The sequence below is a fragment of the Lynx canadensis genome, chromosome C1, assembly GCF_007474595.2.
Source record: "Lynx canadensis isolate LIC74 chromosome C1, mLynCan4.pri.v2, whole genome shotgun sequence".
Lineage (NCBI taxonomy): Eukaryota > Metazoa > Chordata > Mammalia > Carnivora > Felidae > Lynx > Lynx canadensis.
This window is the reverse complement of record NC_044310.1, coordinates 15897280-15924517: the sequence shown is the minus strand read 5'-3', so window position 1 is coordinate 15924517 and position 27238 is coordinate 15897280. Positions and strand designations below refer to the sequence as shown.

The 27238-nt window shown below is 48.8% G+C and overlaps 1 protein-coding gene across 1 annotated transcript; it reads right to left on the bottom strand.

The window, feature by feature from the left end:
* Positions 1-1556: 1556 nt before the first annotated feature.
* LOC115521105 (chymotrypsin-like elastase family member 3B) lies at positions 1557-7283 on the bottom strand. Its single transcript, XM_030326079.1, has 8 exons — positions 7201-7283; positions 6142-6227; positions 5150-5247; positions 4896-5030; positions 3597-3733; positions 3077-3219; positions 2322-2474; positions 1557-1638 (listed from the first exon to the last, which is right to left on the bottom strand). The coding sequence occupies exons 1-8, from the start codon at positions 7241-7243 to the stop codon at positions 1621-1623; spliced, it is 813 nt and encodes a 270-aa protein (XP_030181939.1). The 5' UTR covers positions 7244-7283; the 3' UTR covers positions 1557-1620.
* Between the last annotated feature and the right edge of the window lie 19955 nt (positions 7284-27238).

Below are 27238 nucleotides of genomic sequence, written 5' to 3'. Positions count from 1 at the left end.
AAATACGGAGCGACGTGGAGTGGAAGGAGCGGAAGGATAAATACCCAATTCATTTCATCAGTAAGGATAAGTTAGGTCAATGCCACTGTAACCAACACCCCAAATCTTAGTGGCCTGTAACCACGGAGTTTATTTCCTGCCTGTGCTGCATATCCGTCAGGGGTCACTGCAGGCTTTGCTCCACGTCTCCTCACTCTGGGACCAAGCTGACCTACAGCCACCAGCTGCCATGGCAGAGGGAAAGAGAGCTCAGCAAATCGTCCCACCTCTCAAAACCTCACCTCGGCCAGAGCAGGCCACATGGCCAAACCCACCTCCACAGGGGCAGGCGAGAACTAGCCCACCGTGGTCCCCAAAGGAAAACCAGTGCTAGCTAGAGGACGCATTATCACAGCCATGAGGATGATGTCCTCTGAGTACTCAGAGAACAATGAGTAACATTAAAGGGTACAAAGACTAATATTAAAAATTATAAATATATGTCCTTGCTGGGCTCATGTTTGCTTTCATGGCATTCAGGAGGAACATGAATAAAGGAATTCAGTTGTGTGTGTGTGTGTGTGTGTGTGTGTGTGTTTCTGAAAGTTTATGTATTTATTTTGAGAGAGAGAGAGTGGGGGAGGGACAGAGAGAGAGGAAGAGAGAGAGAATCCCAAGCAGGCTCCATGTTGACAGCAGAGAGCCCGATGTGGGGCTCAAACCCACACACCGTGAGATCGTGCCTGAGACAAAGTCACACGCTGAACCGACCGACTGAGCCCCCCCGGGCGCCCCAGAAATTCAGTTGTCTGTATGTTGCTCTGGGCTGCAGGGCAGCAGCCTTTCGGACCTCAACACCAGCACACTGGGCTCCGACCCCACTTGTGGCATCGTGCGTGCTTCTGCGTGGGCTTCTGCAGCAAGGGCTCCCAAAGTTGTTTTACTCACACCTGAATCCCCGCCTCTGCCCTTGCCGCCAAAAAAGGTGCCTCGTAAATGTTTAATGAATGATTCTGATGTGCTCATGTCTATCTAAATAATGAGCTGTTTCAAGGCAGGAACCATGTCGTCTTTCCCCCCCCCCCCCCCCGAGCCCTCCTCAGGAGCAGGAGGATGGCTCCTGTTGAGGCCATGAATGCTTGTTGAGCGAACGAATGAACGAATGAATGACCACAGCCCTCCTTTCCTAGCCCACAGCGGGAGAAGAAAACATGTGGCCCACGCCACTCCACCACGAGCCTCCCAAGGGCCAGGCAAGTTCACTTTTTCTGCAGATTCTACCATGTTTTCATGCTGCATCGAAAAGCCAGTGTGTGGCTGTATAGGATGATGACTTCTCGGGACTCTCCTCCTTTTACCACTGAAAGTTCTGTGCCCTGGGAACCCCCTCAGTCCAGGCAAACTGGGATGGCTGGTCACTCGATGGCAACTCCTTTCTTCTCTCTGGGCCTCATTTTTTTTTTTCTCATTCTCAAATGAGAGGGCCGTATCTGGTCTTGACTCTACATAACAGATCTAAGATTTTAGGGACAGCCTGGAAGGGAACAGATGAGTCAAAGAAGGAAGAAAGACTCACGTTGGGGTTTTCTGAGAGATCTTTATTTTTTACAAAGAACGTGCATTGCCACCAAGGCCTCGGTTCTAGTGGCTTGACATGACCTAGAAAAAAAGCCATAGAAAAAGGGAGGAGATTCAGCATAGTCTAGTTAGGAGCACAGATTCTGAAGCCATATGGAACCGGGTTCAATTTCCAGCCATGCCACCATTAGCTGTGTGAGGAGAGTGACTTGACCTCTCTGAGCCTCAGTGTTTTCGTCTGTATAATGGGAGTAATCTTAGTACTCATCTCATGGAGGGGGGGGGGTGTTGATGAAACTACTAAGGATGTTTAAGTAGTTTATAAATGTTATCATGAACATTATTAGCCCTCCCTGACCACTCATTCCCAGATAAGTTTTGTGCTTTCACTGGGGCCTGAACATCCAGTCACAGCTCTCCCCACGTTTCATGATGATTGCTCATGTGATCATTTCTTCACCGAAAGCAGCCCTTTGACACATCACTCTATCTTTCAGGACAAGCAAAGACCTGTATCTCACAAACACTTGTTGAGATAAGGAAGTTCAGCTGTAGTTCAGAGCCACTGAGGTCCTTGGGGCCACACCAGAGCAGAGAACATCCCCCAAGCCCTCTGGAATGTGCCCAGGGGCCCCTCCACTCCTGACCTTCTGGGATCCTTTCAGCCCCTCCTCAGGATCTGCTGTCCCCGCTCAGCCCCGGCACCTCTCAACATCTCAGAAGAGCCAGCATGGGGGCCCTCCTGCTCGGCCTGTCCCGCTCACCTCCTCGATCCAGTCATTGAAGGCCGAGACTCGTGTGAACACCGTGGGCTTCTTGAGGGTGTTGCAGCCGAAGGCAGAAACGAAGCTGGTCACACCGTGGACCTGCCAGGAGCCGTCTGCTGTGGGGCAGTTAAGGGGTCCCCCAGAGTCACCCTGGAATTGCCAGAGAGCGGTGGGGAGTTGAGCCGCCATGTGTGGGATTGAAGGAATTGGTTGTGGCTCTGGGGATTCTGAGAAACCCCTGTGTTACTTGACCTCTCCAAGCCCCAGTTGGCCTGTTTGTAACAGACTAACATCTGTCCTACCGGATCTTGTAGGAATTAAGCGAGATGATAAATAAAAGATCTTAGCACAACCCCTAGCAGAGAGAAAGCAATCAATAAAGGGTAGTTCCCATAGTATTACCACGATAGTTATAACAGTATTCATCCTCACTTATAACACAACGATAGTACTGATTTATCGTAACTTCAGGACCGCGGAGTCGAAGGTGCCTTTAGAGATCACGGTGTCAATATCCCTTACTGGGCTGATGGGGAAGCCTGAGGACCGGGTCAAGTGATTTGCCCCAGGCCAAGGCAGCGTGAGCTGGGACGGGAAGCCAGAGGCCAGGGTGGTGTGTCTGGCCCCCACTGACTTCCTCCAAGTCCTGCCTGGCCTGGAGGCTGAACGGGGCCAGCAGGTGGGATTTCTCCGCCCCTCCCCCCGGCAGATGGCAGAGGTACCCCCGGGCCCCGCAGTTCGAGCTGACTCACGTTGCAGCCGGAGAGGATGTCCCCACCCGCACACACCATGGTCTTCTTCACGGAGCTGCCCCACCAGTCCAACCTGGAGCAGTGGTCATAGTCGACCACGGGCAGCAGTGCCTGCTGCAGCTTGTCCGGGAGGGGCCCACCAGCTGCGGGAGAGACCGCCCTGAGTGGGGTGGCATGGGGTGCAGGGCTGGGGCTGGGACCCGGGAGTCAGGGCTGGGAGCCCCGGGGTGGGGTGGGGGAGGTTGAGGGAGGCAACCCTTCCAGCCCGATGGGGACTCGCCTCCCACCAGAGGGTCCTGCCTGCTTTGTCCACCATAACACCCCCAGCACCTGGCACACAGGAGACGCTGAAAAATGCTCCGGTGAACACATTTGTGTTTGGGAGGATGGGGGGGGAGGAGGACGGGGAAGGGGGGGAGCGGAGGTGCCCCCGAAGGAGGACAAGTGCAAGGATGTGTCGTGGTTGCCTTCGCCCCCCGGCCCCCAGTCCCTGTGGCCGGTGGGAGGGGTCGGCACGCACTGTGGAGCCGGCCCCAGCCGCTGATGTAGCAGGGAGCCCCGTTGGGCAGGATGTCACCAGCGGGAGGGAGGCAGGCGAGCTGGACCGCGCCTCCCAGCTGGGCGCTGCGCGACAGCTTGATGAGAGCGATGTCATTGCTGGGGAAGAGGAAAGAGTCAGGGGAGCCTGGTCCTCCAGCCAGACCAAGCCCCACCTCTCAGCCTTTGCAACAGAGAGTTCGCCTCCAGGATGCCCCCGCTGCTCCTTTTCCTCCAAATCACAGGCGTTCTTAGGGCTGAGCAACTTTAGGAGGCTCCCCGCCCCCCGCCCCCTGCTCCCGGCACCCATGCTGACCCTCGGCCTTCCTAGCTGTCCTCGGCTCTCATACCGTGGTCCTTACACTTCAGCTGCACCAGGATCCCGGAGGGCTTGTTAAAACACGGGTTGCTGGGGCCCACCCCAGGGTTCTTGAGGCGGTGGGTCCGGGGGTGGGGCCCGAGGACTCAACATTGCCAACAAGTTCCCAGGCGATGCTGATGGCCTGGGGACCACCCTTCAAGAACCCCTGTTCTGGGTCTTCCTCTGCTTGCTTGTCACTCGAATCATCGTACCTGGGGTCCCCTTTCCTCTCCACGTACCGCAGGAGTCCCGTGAGGATGGGTCGAGGTCACGATCGTCATGGCCCTTCTCTCCTACACCGCACTTTCAAGGGTACTGCACCCTTCTTTGACCCTCACCAGAAAAATGCTGGGCCCCCCAGACACATGATTTTGTACGTGCTTGAGGGCCTTGGGAAGCCCTGCTTCAGTGTTCTCACCCGGTGACTGCCTCCCTGTCCTTCAAACCACTCAGGAAGCCAGGAAAGTCACCCTCAACATATAGTACAATTGAGGCCCAGAGAAGGGCAGTGACTTGCCCAAGGCACACAGCAACTTAGTGCTGGAGGCTGACTCTGGGTCCAGTGCTCCTCCTTTTTCCCACAGTGCTGGGAACCCAGGCTGCACTGGACAAATGTCTGTCGAACGGAGGAACCCTTGGATTTGGGAGCGGGGGCGCCAGAGGAGATCTGGGTTCAAGCCTACTAGCCAAGTGGCCTTGGGGGAGTTCCTGGCCCTCCCTGAGCCCTGCTGTCCTTCCACAGGGAGAGGAGTTTCGGGGAGATGCTCCTTCAAGGCTCTCCTGGCTCTGACCCTCAGTGTGTGGGACGTGGGCCCAGGCTGCTGGACCCAGCCCCGCTGTCACTGGGGGTCTCTTCAGAATTATCTTTGGGTCACAGAGAGACCAGTAACCTCTGGGTCCCAGGCCTGAGAGTCCACTCACCCACAGGCTACGCAGTTGGGGTTCCAGAGTGGGTGCACGAAGAGGTCCCCAGCATTGATGGGGATCACCTGTTCGGAGCCTTCCTCCTCAGCCCGGTTATATTCGCCCAACACAACCTGGTAGGTCAAGGAGTTCCTGCCAGTGGAGGAGGTCAGGTCAGTCTGGGCCCGACTGGGCTCCTTCCCTCCCCTCCCACAGCTACGCACCGTCTGCCCGGTTCTCATGCAGGGACGGGGACAAGTAAAAACACTTACGAGATGCAGTGGCCCGCGGTCATGACCCAGTCGGGGGCGATAAGGCTGCCGCCACACGTGTGGTGGAAGGCTCCACTCTTCTCGTACTGCAGGGAGACCTGGTGACAGGGAGGGAGGAGCCTAAGTGGTCTGGGCCCTACAATGAGGGCTGATATCCAGGACTGTATAGGTTGTGCACTGGACAACTCTAGAGGGCATCACTCATGCAGAGTGGCCTCCTCCAGAAATGTGCAGTGTTCAACCCACATGACTGTATCATCTATGGCTGTTTTCATACCACAATGGCAGAGTTAAGTCACTGCAATAGAAACCACATGGCTGACAAAAGCTAAAATATTTTACTCCCTGGTCCTTCCCAGAACAAGTTAGCTGACGATGCTGTAGACCGATGCCATCCAAGAGAACTTTCTGTGACGGTGGGAATGTTCTCTGTCTCGGCTGTCCAACGTGGTAGCCGCTAGCCATATGTGGCCGTTGAGAATTGGAATGTGGCTAGCGTGGAACAATTGAATTTTTAACATTGTTTAATTGTAATTAATTTAAAATTAAATAAAGACCTGTGGCTGGTGACTACCGTGTCACGGAAGCAGGTCTAGCCCTCTGTGCCTCACCGGCCTCTCTAAAGCCCTTCCTTCCCTTAGTGCTCTCAGACCTTATAACCCTGCTGTGTAATTCGAGGAGTCTAGTAACGAGGACCCCAAAACCTCCATCCCGAAACACAGTGCCCGAAATTCCACTCTTAGTTCACCAACCCTTGGGCCAAACATTTCCTTCTCTCCAGATTTCACTTTTAACATGCAAACAGCCCAGGGAGGGTCACAGGTTGAATGGGCAAGACTTCCACGCGAAGTGGACTGTCCAAGGGTTTCCTGGCCTTGGCGAGCTGCAGGGGTTACCGGAAGCAAAGCAGTGGGGTCGAGACCGAATGCCTTGCAATCAGAACAGAGTGCAGAGCCCACGGTGAGAAATAGCGCAGCTGGCATTGGTCTTACCTGCCAGGGCCAGCTGTAGGGGGCTGCGTCCTCACCGTTGACAACACGGGAGGAGGGCTGGTAGGAAGGTCGGCCACAGCCCGAGGCTGGAAAGGAGAGTGCAGGCATCAGTGAGCCGGAGAGTCCCCCAAAGCAAAGAGGCCCGGGTCCCGATTCTAGATGCACCACAAGCTGGCTGTGTGACCTGGTGTAAGTGCTTCCCTCTCTCTGGACCTCCATAGCCACCCATGAACAGTGAACATCTGGACTAGAATAGGGGCCTCCAGAGTCCCAGGAGTCTAGGGACGGAGATGTGACCTCCTTCCATGGCAGGATTGAAGGGGCTGATGCACTTAGAACAGTGCCTGGTGCCCAATGAACTCTTAAGAAGTGATAGCTTGTTGTCATGAAAAGTGGTGGCTTTGGAGTAAGACTGCCTGGGTTCAAAATGCAGCTCTGCTCCTAATTCTGGGGGGGGGGGGTTCTTTACTTCTCTGAGGGTCCATCTGTAAAATGGGGATAATAACAGAACTGATCACACGAGCCTGTTGTAAGGCTTATGAGAGATAATATGAGAAAAAATCCTTAGCATTCTCCCTGGTATATAGTAAGCGCTCAATAAACATTATCTGTCACTATTACTGTCAGTCAAGGGAGGCAGCTTGGAGGAGGTGGCCCTGAGCTGGAATATAATATGGCAGAAAAGGCTAGACCACAGGATACGGAGTGGGGTTGGGGGAGGGAGAGGAGAGTTGGAGGGCTAAGCAGAGGAACAGAAATTCCAACCCAAGCAGTCTAACCACAGAGCCCAAACTCCTCATGACTAGACTTTTTTACTGTCCCCACTGATGAGTCCCACCACAGTGCTTTGGGTACACCAGTCTTTCTCCTGAGCTCATCTATCCATGGCTCCCCCTCCATTCTCCTGCCCCCCACCAAATTTGAAGCCCCTACAATCATACCCAGGTATAAGCGGAGACCCCCCCTTCCTATGGAACCAGGTGTTGGGTTCATGAGACCCGAGGTGAGTGACAGATTTCAAAGGCTCCTAGCCCAGTGCAGCACAGGCTGGGGTCTTACCAAGGGCCACAAGTAGGAGGGAACTCAGCAGCCGGAGCATCATGAGGTCTGAGATGATAGGAAAGACACGCTTAGCCTGGGGGCTCTAATATAGGGCAGAAAGGATACGTGGGAGGAAGGGCAGATTGGGCCCCCTTCCCAGAACAGGTGGTAGAACGTCAGCTCTCTCATGGTCCAAGGCCATGGCCCCCCCCTGCTGCACATGGGAAGTAACAGCCAACAGTAAGACCCAAGGTTCCCTCCAACCTGTGGCCACACAGGTGGCATTGAATGGCCAGCTGATAACAGGGGAGGGAGGAAGGAAAGTACTCATCACAACAAGCCAACCTCTTCTAGGGAAGAATATGGGCTCTGGAACTGGTCAGACCTGGGTTCAAATCCCAGCTCTGCCACCTCCAGGCTCTTGATCCTTGGGCATATTAACCTCTCTGGGCCTCGGGTTTCTCATCTCTGAGTCAGGAGCCATATTAGTATCCACCTCAAAATTTTAAAAAATTGTCGAGTGCTTTTCTATATCAGGATGCTCTAGGGGATAGAGCCATGAACATGACATTGTCCCAGATCCCCTGGAGCTTGAGTCTAGTAAGGGAGACTATGACGAATCAACAAAAATAAATGAAGCCTACTTCGTGTGTGTGTGTGTGTGTGTGTGTGTATAGAACAATACTAAAACAAATGCCTTTATTCTCAGCATCTGGCTTCAGAAATAGAACATTATAATTCCTCTGTGTATCTCAACTCTATGACATTCCCTTGCTTTCATTCGATTTTCACATACATATGTATTCCTAAACAATACATTGGTTTTCCTTTTAGCCCTCTATGTGAGTAGAATCACAGTGATTATTCATTTGTGATGTCATTTTTATTTTGTCTTCAATATTAGTTCCTGAAATTCACCCATGTTGATGCATGCAATTGATTTGTTTTTAGTATTTAGTAATCCATCCTTCAAATATTCTAAAATCAAAAAAAATTTCAAAATCTATCCAATCTATTGTTAATGGATATTTGAGTGTTACTCATTCTTTGCTTTTATGGAAGTGGTTCACATTTATCTGCTCTATGCCTTGGATAAGAGTTAATGAAACATAGGATATGTAATGGTCCAGCTATACTATGTAACCACAAAGAGTGGATATTCTCATTAATAGGGAATGACGGTTCCTGTTATTCCACAGCTGAGTCAACTTTTTAATTGTCGTGTTTTTTAAAGTCTATTTGTTTATTTTTGAGAGAGACAGAGACAGAGAAAGACAGAGAGAGAGGGAGAGAGAAGGGGAGAGATCGGGAGACAGAGGATCTAAAGCAGGCTCTGTGCTGACGGCAGAGAGCCCGATGTGGAGCTCAAACTCATAAACTGCAAGATCATGACCGGAGCTGAAGTTGGCCACTTAACCACCTGAGCCACACAGGTGCCCCTTTATTGCTGCTTTTAAGTTTGCCCAACTGTGAGGTGTGAAATGGTGTTGCATTGTGATTTTAATTTGCATTTAGTTTATCACAAATGAGACTGAGCATCTTTTAAAATGTTCATTGGACATCCATATTTCATCGTCCATGCCTATTTATGTCTTTTTGCCATTCTTTTTGCCCCGGGTGGCTCAGTCGTTTAAGCATCTGACTTCGGCTCAGGTCATGATCTCGCGGTTCATGGGTTCGAGCCCTGCATTGGGCTCTGTGCTGACAGCTGGGAGCCTGGAGCCTGCTTCAGGTTCTGTGTCTCCCTCTCTCTCTGCCCCTCCCCCACTTGTGCTCTGTCTCTCTCTCAGAAATAAACATAAAAAAATAAATAAAATTTTTAATTCAATTGATTTAAGTTAGAAAGAAAACTGTTCATCTATTTCTCCCATCCCCATCCCCCACCTCTTGCAGCCAAGAGGTTGTATCATGACCCGAGCTGAAGTCAGACGCTTAACCCACTGAGCCACCCAGGTGCCCCAACACTTGTTATTTCTTATCTTTTTGATAATAGCTGTTCTAACAGGTGTAAGGTAATATCTCATTGTGGTTTGGGTTTGCATTTTGCTGACGACTCATGATATAGAGTCTCTTTACATGTGCCTGTTGGTCATCTGTAAGTCTTCTTTGGAAAAATGTCTATTCAGATCTGCCCATTATTTAATGAGATTTTTGTTACTATTGAGTTGTGTGAGTTCTTTTTTTTTTTTTTCAACGTTTATTTATTTTTGGGACAGAGAGAGACAGAGCATGAACGGGGGAGGGGCAGAGAGAGAGGGAGACACAGAATCGGAAACAGGCTCCAGGCTCCAAGCCATCAGCCCAGAGCCCGACGCGGGGCTCGAACTCCCGGACCGCGAGATCGTGACCTGGCTGAAGTCGGACGCTTAACCGACTGCGCCACCCAGGCGCCCCGAGTTGTGTGAGTTCTTTATGTAGTTTGGATTTCAGCCCCTTATCAGATGTAAGATATACAATTATTTTCTCCCATTCAGTACGTTGACTTTTTCTTGAGGCTCCACCACGCATAGGCCCTGTGTTGGAGGCCAAGTACATAAAGATTCCCTCTTGATGGTGTTCACAATCTGCCTGGGGATCCAGACTGGACACTACACCACAGAGGGACACTTAGAACAGGGCATGGCATATTGAGTATACAATATATATTTGCCGAATGAACAGAGATTGAGAGAGAACTAAAGCTAAGGCCTTAGAAGAGCTCACAGGAGAGCTTCAGATGCTGATATATAGTCGTACTGGTTTATTTCTGCTTTGTTGCTTTTGTTTTTGGTGTCAGATTCAGAAAAATCACCACCAAGACCTAGTCAAGATGCTTTCTGCTTATGTTATCTTCTAGGACTTTTATGGCCTCAGGTGTTACATTCAAGTCTTTAATCCACTGCGAGTTAACTTTTGTGTCTGGTGTAAGATAGGGGTCCATTTTTGTTCTTGTGTGTGTGTGGCTGTTCAATTTTCCCAGCACTATTTACTGAAAAAACTGTCCTTTCCCTATTGTATAGTCCTGTGTCATAAATTAGTTGACTGTATATGCATGGATTTACTTCTGGGCTCTCCATTCTGTTCCATTGATCTGTGTGTTTGTATTTATGTCAAACCCATACTGTTTTGGGACTACTACAGTTCCGTAATACAGTTTGAAATCAGGGAGCGTGAGGCCTTCAGCTTTGTTATTCTTTCTCAAGAATGCTTCAGCTATTCGAGACTTTGGTGGTTCCACACAAATTTTAGGATTGTTTGTTCTATTTCTGTAAAAAAGATATATCATGGGAATTTTGATAGGGATTGCACTGAATCTGTACATTGCTTTGGGTAGGATGGACGTTTTAACGGTATTAATTCTTCCCATCTATGAGCATGGAACATCTTCCCATTTATTTGTTTTCTTCAATTTCTTTCATTAATATCTTATAGCTGTCAATATACATGTCTTTCAACTCCTTGGTTAAATATATTCTTAGGTATTTTATTCTTTTTGATGCCATTTTAAATAGGATTGTTTTCTTAACTTTTCTTGCTGATAGTTTGTTATAAATATAAAGAAATGCAACAGATTTTTGTGTGCAAATTTTGTATCCTGCGGCTGTATTGAGTTTGTTTTTTGATAGAGTCTTTAAGGTTTTCTGTATGTAATTAGGTTATCTGCAAAGAGTGACAGTTTTACTTCTTCCTCTCCAATTTGGATGCCTTTTATTTCTTTTCCTTGCCCGATTTCTCTGGCAAAAACTTCCAACACAATGTCGAATAAAGGTGGTAAGAGTGGACATCCTTGTCTTGTTCCTCATCTCAGAGGAAAAGATTTCAGCTTTTTTACTATTATGATAACCACTGAGTTAGCTGTGGGCTTGTCATATATGGCCTTTATTATGTTGAGATATGTTCCCTGTATACCAGCTTTGTTGAGAGTCTTTATCATAAATGGATGTTGAGTTTTGTCAAATGCTTTTTTGCATCTATTGAGATGATCAATATTTTTGGAAGGATAAATTTTTATCCTTCATTTTATTAACGTGGTGTATCTCACTGACTGATTTGTGCATGTTGAGCCATTCTTGCGTCCCTAGACTAAATCCCACTTGATCATGGTGTATGATCTTTTTAACGTATTGTTAAATTCAATTTGCTAATATTTTGTTGAGGATTTTTGCGTCTATGCTCATTGGGGATATTGGCCTGTAATTTTCTTTTTTTGTGGCATCCTTGTCTGGTTTTGGTATCAGGGTAATGTTAGCCTTGTAAGATGTGTTTGGAAGTCCCCCCCCACCCGCCCCACCCGCTTCCATTTTTTCGAAGAGTTTGAGAAGGATTGGTATTGATTCTTCTTTGTGTGTTTAGAAGAATTCACCCATGACATCGTCTGGTCCTGGATTTTTGTTTGTTGGGAGGTTTTTTGCTTACTGGTTCATTATTCTTGCTAGTAATTGATTTGTTCAGATTTTTAAATTTTTATCATGATTCAGTCTTGGTAAGTTACATATTTTTATGAATTTATCCATTTCTTCTAGATTGTGCAATTTGTTGGCATATGATTGTTTATAGCAGTCTCTTATGATCCTGTATTTCTGTGGTACTGTTTTCACATCTCCTTTTTTATTTCTGATTTTATTTATTTGAGTCTTTCCTCTTCTTGTCTTGGTGAGTTTAGCTAAATGTTTGTCAACTTTGTTTATCTTTTCAAAGACTCAACTGTTTCATTGATCTTTTCTGTTGTCTTTTATTGTTTATTTTTAAAATGTTAATCTTTTTTAATGTCTACTTGTTTATTTTGAGAGAGAGAGCAGATGCACACATGCCGGCGGTGGGGCAGAGAGAGAAAGAGGGAGAGAGAGAATCCCAAGCAGGCTCCGTGCTCAGTGTGGAGCCTGACCCAGGCTCCATCCCATGACCCTGGGATCATGACCCGAGCCAAAATCAAGAGTCAGACGCTCAACTGACTGAGCCACCCAGGCGTCTCTTTTTTGTTGTCTTTTTTTTTTTAATTTTTTTTTAATGTTTATTTATTTTTGAGACAGAGAGAGACAGAGCATGAACGGGGGAGGGGCAGAGAGAGGGAGACACAGAATCTGAAACAGGCTCCAGGCTCTGAGCTGTCAGCACGGAGCCCAACGCGGGGCTCAAACTCACGGACCGCAAGATCATGACCTGAGCCGAAGTCGGCCACTCAACTGACTGAGCCACCTAGGTGCCCCTTTTGTTGTCTTTTAAACCTCTATTTCATTGATTTCTGCTCTCGTCTCTGTTATTTCCTTATTTCTACTAGCTTTGGGCTTTGTTGTGTTTTTTTTTTTTTCTGGTCCCTTGAGGTGTAAAGTTAGGTTGTTTACTTGAGACTTTTCTTGTTTCTTGAGGTAGTCATTTATTACTATGTACTTTCCTCTTCGAACTGCTTTTGCTGATTCCCACAAATTTTGGTATATTCCATTTCCATTTTCATTTGTGTCAAGGTTTTTTTTTTTATTTCTCTTTTGATTTCTTCTTTGAATGAACCCATTGATTGTTCAGGAGCATGTCGTTTAATCTTTACATATTTGTGAATTTAGCAGTTTTATTCTTGTAATTTATTTCTAGTTTCATACGTTGTGGTTGGAAAAGATGTTTTATATAATTTCAACCTTCTTAAATTTATTACAACTTTTTTTGTGACCTAACATATGATCTATGTTCCATGTGCACTTAAGAATGCATGTTCGGGGCGCCTGGGTGGCGCAGTCGGTTAAGCGTCCGACTTCAGCCAGGTCACGATCTCGCGGTCCGTGAGTTCGAGCCCCGCGTCAGGCTCTGGGCTGATGGCTCAGAGCCTGGAGCCTGTTTCTGATTCTGTGTCTCCCTCTCTCTCTGCCCCTCCCCTGTTCATGCTGTGTCTCTGTCTGTCCCAAAAATAAATAAACGTTGAAAAAAAAATTAAAAAAAAAAAAAGAATGCATGTTCTGTTGCTTTTGAAAGTTTATTTATTTTTGGGACAGAGAGAGACAGAGCATGAACAGGGGAGGGGCAGAGAGAGAGGGAGACACAGAATCAGAAACAGGCTCCAGGCTCTGAGCCATCAGCCCAGAGCCTGACGCGGGGGCTCGAACTCACGGACCGCGAGATCGTGACCTGGCTGAAGTCGGACGCTTAACCGACTGCGCCACCCAGGCGCCCCTGTTCTGTTGCTTTTGGATGGAATGTTCTGTAAATATCAGTTAAGACCATCTGATCTAACATGCCATTTAAAGCTGATGTTTCCTTTTGATTTTCTGTCTGGATGATCTATCCATCAAACTAAGGGTGGTACTGGGTTCCTCTATTATTGTATTGCCATCTATCTCACCCTCTATGTCCGTTAACATTTGCTTTATTTTTTTATAATTTAAAAAATGTTTTAATGTATATTTATTTTTGAGAGAGAGAGAGAGAGACTGAGTATGAGCAGGGGAGGGGCAGAGAGAGACGGAGACACAGAATCCCAAGCGGGATCCAGGCTCCGAGCTGTTGGCACAGAGCCCGACGCAGGGCTCGAACCCACGAACTGCAAGATCCTGGCCTGAGCTGAAGTCGGACACTCAACTGAATGAGCCACCCACGTGCCCCTGTTAACATTTGCTTTGTATATTTAGGTGCTCCTATGTGGGGCACATACATGTTTACAAGCGTTACATTCTCTTGTTGGATTGGCCCCTTTATCATTATGTAATGCCCTTCTTTGTCTGTTCTTACAGTCTTTGTCTTAAAGTCTGTTTTGTCTGATATAAATATAGCCATTTTATTTTTCTTTTGGTTTCCATTGGCACAGAATATCTTCTTCCATCCTTCTTCTATCCAGTCTTTCCATCCATCAGACTTGCAGTCCGCATGTGTCCTTACATCTGAAGTGTGTCTTTTACAGGTAGTATAGAGATGGATGTTGTTTTTTGTTTTTGTTTTTATTCATTCATCCACTCTATGTCTTTTGACTGGGGAACTTAGTCTAATTACATCTACATCCCTATTTACTGATAAGGACGTACTTACCGCCATTTTGTTCGTTGTTCTCCAGCTGCTTTTGTGGTTCCTCCTGTTCCTTTCTTCTTCTCCTGCTCTTTTCCTTTGTAGTTTGATTACTTTTTTTTAGTAGTATCCTTATATCTCTTTCTCTTTATCTTTTGTGTGTATACTCCAGGTTTTTATTTTGTGGTTAGCATGGGGCTTACATGTAATGGCTTGTATCCAAAACAGTGTATTTAAAAAAAATTTTTTTTAACGTTTATTTATTTTGGAGAGAGAAAGAGACAGAGCGTGTGAGCTGGGGAGGGGTAGACAGAGAGGGAGACACAGAATCCGAAGCAGGCTCCAGGCTCCCAGCTGTCAGCACAGAGCCCGACGTGGGGCTCGAACCTACGAACCGCGAGATCATGACCCGAGCCAAAGTTGGAGGCTCAACCGATTGACCCACCCAGGTGCCCCTATAACAGTCTATTTTAATTTGATAATAACTTAAGTTTGATTCCATTCTAAAGCTCAACATTTTTGCTGATAGCAGCAAAATCATGAGTTTTGAGATGATAGGAAAGACATGCATAGTCCGGGGCTCTAATATAGGGCAGAAAGGAGATTGGTAGGAGTGGTGGGGGAGGAAGGGGCAGATTGGGCCCCATTCCCAGAACAGGTGGTGGAATGCCAGCTCTCTCATGGTCCAAGGCCATGGCCCCCCCCTGCTGCACATGGGAAGTAACAGCCAACAGTAAGACCCAAGGTTCCCTCCAACCTGTGGCCACACAGGTGGCATTGAATGGCCAGCTGATAACAGGGGAGAGGGGGGGAAGAAAGTTCTCATCAGAACACGTCAGCCTCTTCCAGGAAAGAATATGGGCTCTGGAACTGGTCAGACCTGGGTTAAATCCTAGCTCTGCCACCTCCAGGCTCTTGATCCTTGGGCATATTACCCTCTCTGGGCCTCAGGTTTCTCACCTCTAAGTCAGGAGCCATATTAGCAACCACCTCAAAAAAAAAAAAAGTGTTGAGCTCTTTCTCTATATCAGGACGTTCTAGGGAATGGAGCCATGAACACGACATGGTCCCAGCTGCCCTGGAGCTTGAGTCTAGCAGGGGAGACTATGACAAATCAATGAAAATAAAGACCATGCCTGATTGTGGTGGTAGGTGCTCTGAGAACGAAATGCAGGAGGCTGGGATGGGAATGAGAGTAACACATTTAAGCGGGGGGCCAGGGAGAGGGAAGTTCTGGCTGAGGAGACAATGTCTAATTGGGTCTTAAAGGGGGAGTAAGAGGCAGCCATGGGAGGCCCTGAGGGCAAAGCATTCCAGGTAGAGAGAACAACAGTGCAACGTCTGGAGGCTGGACTGGTTTGTCTTGTTCAAGCAGAGGGAGGTCAGTCTGGCTGGAGCAGAGCAAAGTGGAGAGTGGCAGGGGATGAGGTCAAAAAAGAAATGACTCCTGAAGCTGAATTCACATGTGACCCAGCACTTCCACTCATGGGTATAGACCCCCAAGAAAATCCTGCACGCATGCCCCAGGAGGCATGCACAAGAGTGTTCCCAGCAGCCCTGTCCTCAGGCCTCAGTAAGAAAACCCTAGACGCAGCTCCAGTGCCCATTATAGCAAATGGATGAATATATGTAGGGCAGTCACCGGATGGAATATTACTCAGCAGTCAAAAAGAATGAATCATGGGAATGTAAGCCGGTGCAGCCACTCTGGAAAACAGTATGGAGGTTCCTCAAAAAATTAAAAATAGAACTACCCTATGACCCAGCAATTGCTCTACTAGGTATTTATCCAAGGGATACAGGTGTGGTGTTTTGAAGGGACACATGCACCCCAATGTTTATAGCAGCATTATCAACAATAGCCAAAGTATGGAAAGAGCCCAAATGTCCATCAATGGATGAATGGATAAAGAAGATGTGGTATACACACACACACACACACACACACACACACACACACACAATGGAGTATTACTCAGCAATCAAAAAGAATGAAATCTTGCCATTTGCAACTACATGGATGGAACTAGGGGGTATTATGCTAAGTGAAATTAGTCAGTCAGACAAAGACAAATATCAAATGACTTCACTCATACAAGGGCTTTAAGGACAAAACAGATGAACATAAGGGAAGGGAAGCAAAAATGATATAAAAACAGGGAGGGGGACAAAACAGAAGACACTCTTAAATATGGAGAACAAACAGAGGATTACTGGAGGGGTTGTGGGAGGGGGGATGGGCTAAATGGGTAAGGGGCATTAAGGAATTTTCTCCTGAAATCATTGTTTCACTATATGCTAACTATAAATTTGGATGTAAATTTAAAAAAATAAAATTAAGTGTTATGTTAAAAAAAAAAATTTGTATTACTACAACCTGGAGCTAGGTGGCTTCATGATGGACTATAAAACCAATAAAGCATTCAGCATAGTATAATATGAAAGTGAAGGTAATACTATTTTAATAAACATTTAAGTCCATCTTAAAAAAAAAAAAAAGAATGAATCACAGTGACACGCCACAATGCAGGTAATTTCTAGGAATATCAATTAAAAAAAAATAGTCCCAGAAAAGTAAATGCTGTTTAATACCCCTATTATAGAGTTAAAAACAACTAGAATTTAAAATACACGTTTTAAGGAATGCAAATATTGGGTGAATAAAACTATATAAAAAGGGAAGCAAAGGCGTGATGAGTGTGGGGTTCTGGATAATGGTTGACTCGAGTCCGTGGTGGGAATAAGGAGGATAGGTTAGATGTGCTCAGAGTTCTAGGCTTGCTTTGGTAGTTTTTGGTTTTGTTTTGGCTTTCTTGAAGGTTAATTTTCGTACAATAAAGCTCACCAGCTTCAACTGCAAAATTAGCAAGTTTTGGCGAACGTATGCATCCGTGCAACCACCACCACAATCAGGATATAAAGCATTTTTAGGGCTCCTGGGTGGCTCAGCCAGTTAAGCATCTGACTCGATGTTGGCTCAGGTCATGATCTCACAGTCGTGGGATTGAGCCCCACATTACAGAGCCTACTTGGGATTCTCTGTCTCTCCTCTCTCTGCACCTCTCTCCGCTCACATACTCAATCTCTCCCTCTCAAAATAAATACATAAGCTTTCCCCAAAAATCAAATAGAAGAATTCAAAAAGAGCGAGAACATTTTCACTGCCCAAAACATTTCCCTTCTGCCCAGTTGCTTTCTACCATCCCCACACCTGGCCCCTGGCAACCAGTGGTCTGCTTTCTGTTTCTTCAGTCTCACCTTTTCTAGAGTTTACATACAAACAGAAGCATACAGGATGCATCTTTTGTTTCTGCGTGCCTTTCATTTAGCGAAAGAGCGAAATGCTTTCAAGACGCATCCGCATCGGTATGCTAGATGAGCTAGCACAGCATTTAAAATAACTGTATGTCGAACTAAATTAAAGTAGCCCATGAGTGGCCTAATGAGACCTGAAAGTGTATGAGATTATGATGAGAGAATGTCATAGACGGAGGATTATGATTAACCCAGCTCTGTTACCTGAAATCCAAATTGAGAGAGAAAGAGAGAACAAGAAAGAAAGAGGTGGGTAAGGGCCAGACTCTGTAGGATCTCTTAGCAGGTCCGGTAATAAAAGATTTGGATTTTTATTCTAAGCATAAAGAGCCGCAGGGGCGGGGGAGGTGATTAAGTAGGGCAAGGACCTGAGATCTCATTTGTACTCTCAAAAAAAATCTCTTTCTGGGAGTTGCTGCCAGTGGAGGATTATGGGGTAAGAGTGAAAGGGGCCAGTTGGAGCTATTTCGGTCATCCAGCGAAGCAGGTGGGGCCTTGGTGCGGTAGAGACGGAAATGGAGAGACCTGGGTGGAATTCCGGGTATATTTGGAAATAGAGCCATACCTGAGATCAGATCGGTGAACGGAATCCACATTAATTTGCAGAAAAGACTTAGCACATCCTTGCTGGCTGTTGGAAACGGCCTCCCAGCCCCGGGCCAGCACTTTGTAGGTGCTCAGTAAATGCTGAATAAGGCCAACTGGCTCGGCCCGACTTTCCTGAGTAATCCCTGACATTCCCCAACGCCCTGCTCTCTAAAGGTTGCCAGACTCCCTCCCGCTAGCATTACTGACTCAGCGTAGAGCCCTCCTTGGGGGCTCCTACACTTCGGAAGCATGCGAGAAGGGCAACGCCCGGCTGCTTTAGGGATTCCGAATGGTGGGAGGTCAGGGGTGAGCTGGGCAGGTTGTCATTGCCGCGTGCACCCCCGCCATCACCCGCACAGCCGTGTCTGCCTGGAAAGAGCGTGGGAGCAACAGAAGCAGCTGTGAAAAATCCTTCAAACTGTGATAAAAATAGCCGTGGCCTCCCTTACTCCCTGTTCCCTATGAGCCTGGACATGTTTGTTTGCTCAGCTTTGAAGCTCAGAGCCATTCCCCAGACCCTGAGCTCAGGAAGAGAGAGGCAAAGAAGGGAGGCTGCTGGGAAGCCGGAGGGGCGGGGCAGATACTCCTGGATTCAGCCACAGAACGTCTAAAACAGCCTGCAAGACGATCTGACTCGTCTCTTGTATCTGGCAGATGGGGACATCGAGACCCGGAGAACAGCGAGGATGGCTCAAGGCCCCTGGTTGCTCGCTGCTCGGCCTGGCAGAGGGTGACTGATGGATGGTCCAGGGAAGGCCCCCCGCCCCCCCAGCTTCACACGATAAACCGTCCAGCCTCGATGCTGCCAGCTTTGAGCGGCTCCCAGCCCCTCTGTGGGCTCTGCAGGCAGACGTGCGGCCACCCTGGCCCTCTGCTTGGTCCCGAGGGAGATGGGCCACCTCCCGGCACGAGCCCTGTCAGGACATCACACCTTCAGGGCCCTGTGGACGCTATTCACCGGTGCTGCTGCTGAACCTCTGGGGGTTTCTGGCCTCGGAGCAGCTGGGGCAAAATCCCAACAGATGAACCTCTTCCTGACCCCTGGGAAATGTCAGATCTGCATACATTAGGTGGTGGCAAGCCATGTCCTGAATGGACCGGGAGGTGCAGGCGTGCAGGAAAATATGGGAAACTGGGAGGGAGGTCAGGAAGGGGGAGGGGGGCAGCTGAGACCGTTTCGTAGGGGGAAGCTGCTTCTGTCATTTTGGGTTCCTACCTGATGGGAGTTCCATGAAGGGAAAACTTCCTCTTAGTCATCTTTGAAGTCCCAGAAAGGGGGACTTCTGGCCCATAGGAGGTACGTGCCTGGCGGCATAGTAAGTACTAAACGACGTGCGCATTACCTTAAAAGAGGCAAAGAGTGAATGAATGAAGCTAAAGGACTCTTCACATGCCTGACTCTTCCTACCCGGAGAGCGCAGGTTGACCCTGACATTCGTGAAGGGCGCACCTGGAGGCCATCCCTCTATGTGTCCCAGAGATGCCAGCAGCAGTGTTGTGGATGATGGTTCTGATGACCAGCATTCTAGGGAATATTAATAGATGTTCCATGATAAATGAGCCCATGAGAATGGAGCCCCATGAGGCAGGGGCTTTGTCTGATTTGTCCACTGTTACGGGCTCAGCTCTTAGGACAGAATCCAACGAGGACACAAAAAAGAAGGAAAGATCAGATGGGATTGGGAAACATGAGATCAAACGAGGTTTAAAATGGTTCTTTCCTGCGGGACTTTTCAGAGCCTTTAAGGTGCCGGTGTGTACTGTTAATCACACATAATGATCTTTTTCTAAAAATTTTAAATGTTTATTTCTTGAGACAGAAGGAGAGACACGGAGTGCGAGTAGGGAGGGAGGGAGAGGGGGAGGGAACCCAGAATCCGAAGCAGGCTCCAGGCTCTGAGCTGTCAGCACAGAGCCCGACGTGGGGCTCAAACCCACAACCGTGAGATCATGATCTGAGCCAAGGTCGGACATTTAAACCGACTGAGCCGCCCAGGTGCCCCCACACATAAATGATCTTAAGTCCAACTCTCTGGTGCCTCATTGCCCTGTATTTCCTCAGTTGCCAGCCCCATCCCTCTAAGATGGGACAGCCTGAGGGAGGCCCATGATCATGTAAGTGCCCCATGGCAATGGCACCAGAAGCCACTGAGGGACCCAGGACAGGAGTGGCATGTAGGTGTCTCTTGCCCCAAGGAAGCCATTGCCTCAGCTGCTACCTGAGATCGCTGGGCCATTGCACTGGTGAGGGCTGGGGAGCAGGACACCTTCTTCCCACAGCCAGTGCTACGCCTTCCTGGGGCTGAGCGAGGGTGGGGTGGGGAAGTGGTGGGGGGTGGGGAAGGGACACTGGAGGTGTCTCCTTCCCCTGCTCTTACCCCGTTGCCCTTCTGGCACATACACTTCAACAGATATTTGTGGAACACCTACTCTTTTCCAGGCACCGTTCCTGGTCACCAGCAATCCTTCTGCAAAGATTACAGGTCACAGCCAGCAGGGGTAACATGGCAGCAGGAATTGGGTGCCATTCTGCTGGATACTCTCCATTCGCTCCGTCCGTCTGACCCCACCCTGCCCCGCCGGCTGGCCTGATGGATGGCATCGGCGGCTCCTTTGTCCTCTGGTTTGGTTCAGTTAGGGGAAGCCACCAGCGGAGATGGGAGGACAGGAATAGAAAGCAGTTTGGAGATCTATTCGTCAGCGCCCTTTCTGGCAGGCCTCAGCTAGGCAATGGTCTGCATTCCTCCACCAGAGGCCCTGGCTCCCAGCAGGAGGCCACGTTTCCCACAGCAACTACCTCTGGGCTCCTTTAACTACCTCCTCTCTCTGTCCCTTCCGGCCCAGGGATAGTATCAGCTTCCCATTCTTGCTAACCTTGGGATGCTTCACCATCCCTCGGGAGTTTCTTCAACACTGTCTGCACTTTGATTAAATATTCCTCTATTACCCCTTGGGGTTGACCTCTGTTCCCTTCCCGGACCTTGGTGTGGCTGAATGTGACAGAGACCCCTAATAGCAGTGCGTAAAATAAGATAGAGATGTACTCTCTTCTAACCGCAGAGTCCAACTGCTTTGCTCCGTGAAGCCATCTGTTCTTTCTATCCCGAGGTTTCCAGAGTGGGCCCTCCTCTGCGAGGCATTTGTTATGGGTTCAGCTGTGTCCCCCGCAATTCCGATGTTGAGTCCTAACTCCTAGTACCTCAGAATGTGACCTTATTTGGACATAAGGTCTTTGCAGATGCAGTTAGCTCAAATGAGGTCATTTGGGTGGGCCCTACTCCAACATGACTTGTCCTTATAAAAGGGAAATTTGGACACAGAGACAAACACACAGAGGGGAGACAGCCATCCACAAGCCAGAGAGAGAGGGGCCTGAAGCAGCTCCTTCCATCATGGCCCCTGGAGGGAACCAACCCTGCTTACACTTGATTTCAGACTTCTAGCCTCTAGAACTCTGAGCGTACATTTCTATGGTTCAAGCAACCCAGTTTGTGGCCTCAGGAGACTCACACGGTATGCAATGGCTCCTGCACCAAACTCACATTCCAGACAGAGAAAGGAAGGGCAAGAATGTGCTCTGTCTTTAAACACTTAACCTAGATTTGCACACATCTCTTCTGACCAAGGTCACCCATCAGCACGTGGCCTCCCCTGGCTGCCTAGGAGCCTAGACAATGCCCTGTGTGCAAGGAAAAGGTCTGTTATCATGGGAGAAAGGGAGAATGGGCACCGGGGCAGCTACCAGTCTCTGGCAGCAAATGCTATAGACATTTGCAGATGCAAGCAGCGAGAAGCCCTATCCAAACCCTTGGGAATGTCTCACAGGGTGCGACTTCAGTCCAGATGCAGGGGGAGCATGGGAAGATACACCAAGGTCCGGGTCACCCCTCCGCCATGCCAGTGGCTCTGCCCTACACAGGCTGCTGGCCTCCTCCTCAGGCTGGGAAGGCAGATGGCTGTCAGCATCTGTCAAGGTCGAGCCAGGAAACAGAAATCTCATTTAATTCAGGGAATTGGTTACCCAGGTGAGAGAAGTGCTGAGAAGCCAACAGGGAAGGGTAGGAGAACCCAGAGATTAGCCAAGCTACTCCCAGGATGGACGGGATAGAGGGAGGGGATGCCGTTAGCTGGAGCCCAGAGCTGGGTAGCCCAGCAACCCAGGCCTGTCCAATGGGAGCCATGTGGAGATGTAGGGAGAGAAATACCCTGATTTCTCTCTTCCTCCAGTCCTCCTGTCTCCCACCAGTGCCTCCCATTGACTAAACCCAGCTGGAAGCCAGCTGTCCTGTGTGCCTGGGAAATCTAGCCTGCAGGACTCTGTCTGTCCATCCCCCTGCTCAACCTTGACGCTGAGAAAATAAACCCAGGCTGGAGCTTCTGTAGAGGGGAGGAGAGGGATGGAACTCGAGGCCTCCGCTGGGTGGGCACCTCAGAGCCCCAGTAGGCCTCTGAAGAGCCTTCAACAAGAGAACAACATGATCCAAGGTTTTGTTTTCAAATTCTAGATCTTTCTGATCTTGAGTGGAAAATAGTCTCAAGAAGAACAAGAATACCTTCGGAGAGGCCAGCTGGTACTCTACAGAAGTTGTCCTGGTAACCAGGATGGGTTCTGTGGATAAGTAGATGGCCGAGGACACGGGAGGTGGCTCAAAGAAAGACAAAGCTTGGGACTCACAGGAGAACCACACAGAACATGCACAAATATGCCAGGTGACCCAATTCAGTGTCCCAGATACACAGCCACTACACGGGGACTTGCACAGAGCAGGCACTCACTCAATGCATATGGAGTGCAGACGTGTCCACAGCGTGCACACATACACACACACACACACGCACACACAGCAGTGCCCCACCACTATGGCTTGTCCTCACCTGTTGGTGACCTGCCCTTCACATGGAATATACCCTGGAGAGTGCATATTCTTAGAAGGCTTTCAGCCACACGTAACAGATGATGCCCATCCAGAGACTTAAAGGGACACCTGGGTGGCTGAGTCAGTTAAGCGTCCAACTCTTGATTTGGGTCAGGTCATGATTCCAGGGTCGCGGGACTGAGCCCCGTGTTGGCGTCTGCACTGAGTTGTGGAGCCTGCTTAAGATTTTCTTTCTCTCTTGGGACACCTGGTTGGCTCAGTCAGTTGAGTGTCCAATTCTCGGTCTAGGTTTGAGACCTGTGACAGGCTCTGCACTGGCAGCACGGAGCCTGCTTAGGATCCTCTCTCTTCCTCTCTCTGCCCCTCCCCCACTTGCACTGTCTCTGTCTCTCTCAAAATAGATAAACTTAAAAAAAAAGAAAGTTCTTTCTTTCTCTCTTTCCCTCTGCGCCTCTCTCCTGCTCCTGCTATCTCTCTCTCTCTCTCTCTCTCTCTCTCTCTCTCCTAAATAAATAAATAATAAATAGGACTTGAATGTAAGGGTTTTCTCACCTACCAGAAGAGGGTGGTGGGACAGTCACCACCATCGATTAACGCAGGGGCACAGTGATGACACAGGGGACCCAGGGTCTCGCAATCTCTGTGCTCTACAAGCCTCAGTGCATTGGCCCCTCCTCTGGGGCTGCCTCCTTCTCTGCCCCAGAGCAGACGTGGAGACAAGGATTTGGGTGCGGGTAGTTGATGTCGGAGGTGATCCTGAGAAGCGTGTGTAGGGAGCAGGGAAGTAAGATGGGGAAGGGAAGGAGGCCAAGACAAGGCGTGATAGTGGACACTGAGGCCCGGTCCCACAGGGAACTCGGGGAGCCAGCGCCTTAGAGGGTGTCCCATCTCCATATGAGGAGGCTGCGTCTTCCTACTCGTCTCCCCAGAGAGCACCTGGTGTGCCCAGGGTTGGAGTACTCGCTCGCACATCTCCAGCACGCATGTGCTCAGAATTTGAGCCTGTACACGCACCCTCCCCCCAACACACATACGTGACTCATACGCACACTAGAGAGCACACCCCCCCTCCCCATTAAAACAAACATCTCTCCGCCTTAGTCCTGCTTGGAATGCTGGAACAAAATACCGTAGACTGGGTGGCTTCAACAACAAATATTTATTTCGCACGGTTCTGGGGCTGGGAAGTCCAAGATCAAGGTGCCAGCAGATCCCAGTGTCCTGGTTTGCAGGTGGCCATCTTCTCATACCCTCAAGTGGCAGAGAGCAGAGAGCAAGGGAGCGAACTGCCATGTGTCCTCTTGTAGGAGCACTGATCCCATTCACAAGGGCTCCACCCTCACGACCCCCTGGCCTCTCAAAGGCTCCGCCTTCTAATATTATCACACACGCTTAGGATTTCAACATATGAACTTGGGGGAGACTAAGCATTCGGTTCATAACAATCTTTCACTGCTTCTTACTCTGGTCTTTGGTTGGGCCAGGCAAAGCCTAGAGCATCAACATTATGGGCGCCTGGGTGGCTCAGTTGGTCACGGGTCTGACTTCTGCTTAGGACATGATCTCACAGTTTGTGGGTCTGAGCCTCGCGTCGGGCTCTGTGCTGACAGCTACTTTAGATTCTGTGTCTCCCTCATCTCTGTCCCTCCCCTGCTCACACTCTGTGTCTCTCTCTCAAAAATAAGTGATAATAAAAAAACCATTTTTGACAAAAAGCCCACCCTTAGGAACCTCACTTAAGGAGTGAATTCAGGGAGCCATGTCAGCCCCGCCCTCCGTCAGGCTGGGATTCCCTCTAGCCCCGGATGTAATCTCTCAAACTACCAGCAGGGGGCACCCAAGAGCCACGATCGCATCTCAGGTTTTTTTGTGTTTTTTTTTTTGTTGTTTTTTTGTTTTTGTTTTTCTAGTAGGTTCCCTGGTTTGTGTAAGGGTCTGTTTGTCTCTGGGTGTGGTGGAGAGAGAAGATAGGTCTCAGGAGTTCCTCAGGAGAGGGTTAGCTGAGTGTGATGGACGCACTCCTCACCAACGCTAGGGACTTGCATCACCCGGGCTCCAGCGCTGCGGCTGACCTCACGATAGGCCAACAGATGAGTAAATGGATAGGTGGATGATTGGGAGAATAGACAGAAAGAGGCTGACTCAAGAGAACAAGGTCAAAGAAGAGAATCAGGAAGAGGGACGGAAAGCAGACAGATGAGGGCAGAAATGGGGGAAAGGGAGAGATGCAGGGAAGGTGGGCAGGGGCGTTAAGGGGGGCGATGCTAACACGAGGCCTCGGTGCTTTGGCCGGAAATATCTCTTCTCCCGGAGGCCCACCCCCCCGCTGCTGCCCACCAGACTGCTCCCCCTCTTTCCAGGGTGACTGGGGTTGGCATCTTGTGCAGGATCCCTCAGTGTGGATCCGTCCCTCTTGTCCTTATGCTCCCACAGTTCTGGGAGATGCTACTTGGGACCTCTCTGGTCTGGTTAAAATATGGGCCGTGGAGTCAGACCCAGGTTTTGGTTTTGAACTCAAAGCTCAACCATAGCTGTGTGACCTTGGCCAAGAAACCCACCCTCTCACTCCTCATTTCCTCAGCCAGGGTAATACCGGGACTCCTTCACAGGGTTTCATGAGCATTTGAGCTATAAAACACTTAGCACCGGGCTTGGCATATAAGAACCATTGAATAGAAAGAAGGTGGAAACTATCGCTCTTGGTTCCGGACAGTTCCATCCTCAAATGATCGGCCTTGTTGTTAAGTAGTTTTCCTCCACCTGGGTTCGGAAACTATTGTCATCAAAATGAATAGTGAGCTGCGCTGGTTAATGCATGTGAGCTCCCTAAAATGCTCATCTCTGCTTAATTCATTTGTTAACAAGATTATCTGTTGCAGGGCTGCTCGAAATAAAATATAACTGGAAACAACCTAAATGTACATTGACAGGAGAGTGGATGAATTGTGGTCTATTTGTAGAGTGGAATACTGAAGAGCGAAAATGATTGAGCTAGACCTACGTGTATCCATATGGATAGATCTCAAAAGCATTTCATTGAATTAAAAAAACAAATTATAGAATAATGCATTCAGTATACCATAATATATATAGCATTTGAAAACATGCAAATTGATGATATGCCATATGGCAACATGTAGGAACAGAATAAACAGGGAAAGCAACGATCGTCAGAAGTCAGGATGGTGGCACCCTCCCAGAAGGGAGGGAGTGGGGTTGGCAAGGTCTTCGTGTGGCTTTAACTGTATTTATACGCTTATCTTTGAGTCCCTTGAATATGGTACGAGACCTTCTCTGTTTTGTTCTTCACAACAACCCTGAGCATGAAATATGAGGAAGAGGCTCAGAGCAGCAGAGGTGGGAATTGAACCTCTGAAGGGGTCTCCTGACCCTGGCTGCCCTCCCTATCCAGCAGGCTGCTCCGGTTTTTACTGAACCACTCATAATGATCTCAGGGACAAAGAAAAGTGCCAAGGAGCTGGGGCAGAGCAGCTGAGCTCTGCTGGGCTGGACAAGGAAGGCAGGTACTGGCCCACTGGGTTCGGGGCTTGGCTCGTGCCTGGTAGGGGCTTGGGCCCAGGCCAACCCAGGGGAGGTTTCTCACCTTCCGGTCTTTCCTGGTACTCTCCTGGTTGGGTCAGAGGTCAGTGCTCAAGCCAGCAAGGTCTCTTGAGTAGGAGGTGGAGGCCTCCTTGTCTCTGAACTTGGCTCTCCTGCTCCTGTAGCCCCCCCCCCCCCACTTCCCACCCCAGCACAAGCAACCCAGGGGCACAGGCAGGTGGAACACCACGGAGTGAGCTCTGGTCCTGAGGACACCCGAGGATGCCCAGCCAATCAGGTCCTCAACTGCAGACTCCAAAGCCTTCAGGGGAAGACGTGTTCCAACTGTTCCAAAACAGGGACTGGCATGCTTGCTTTCTTTCTTTCTTTCTTTCTTTCTCTTTCTTTCTTCCTTCCTTTCTTTCTCATTCTTTCTTTCTTTCTCTTTCTTTCTTTTTTCTTTTCTCTTCCTTCTTTTTCTCTTCTTTCCTTTTTTCTTTCTTTTTTTCTCTTTCTTTCTTTCTTTCTTTTTCTTCTTCTTTCCTTTTCTTTTTCTTCTTCTATCTTCTTCTTTTTTCTTTTCTTCTTATCTCTTATCTTTCCTCTTTCTTGTATTTCTTTCTTTCTTTTCTTTCTTTTCTTTCTTTTCTTTCTTTTCTGCCTTTCTCTTTATCTTTCTTCTCTTCTTTCGCTTCTGCAAACCTACTAAGTACTAGGGCCTGTACTGGTCACTGGGAGCCAAGGATGAGAGACAGCCCCTAACCTCCAGGGGC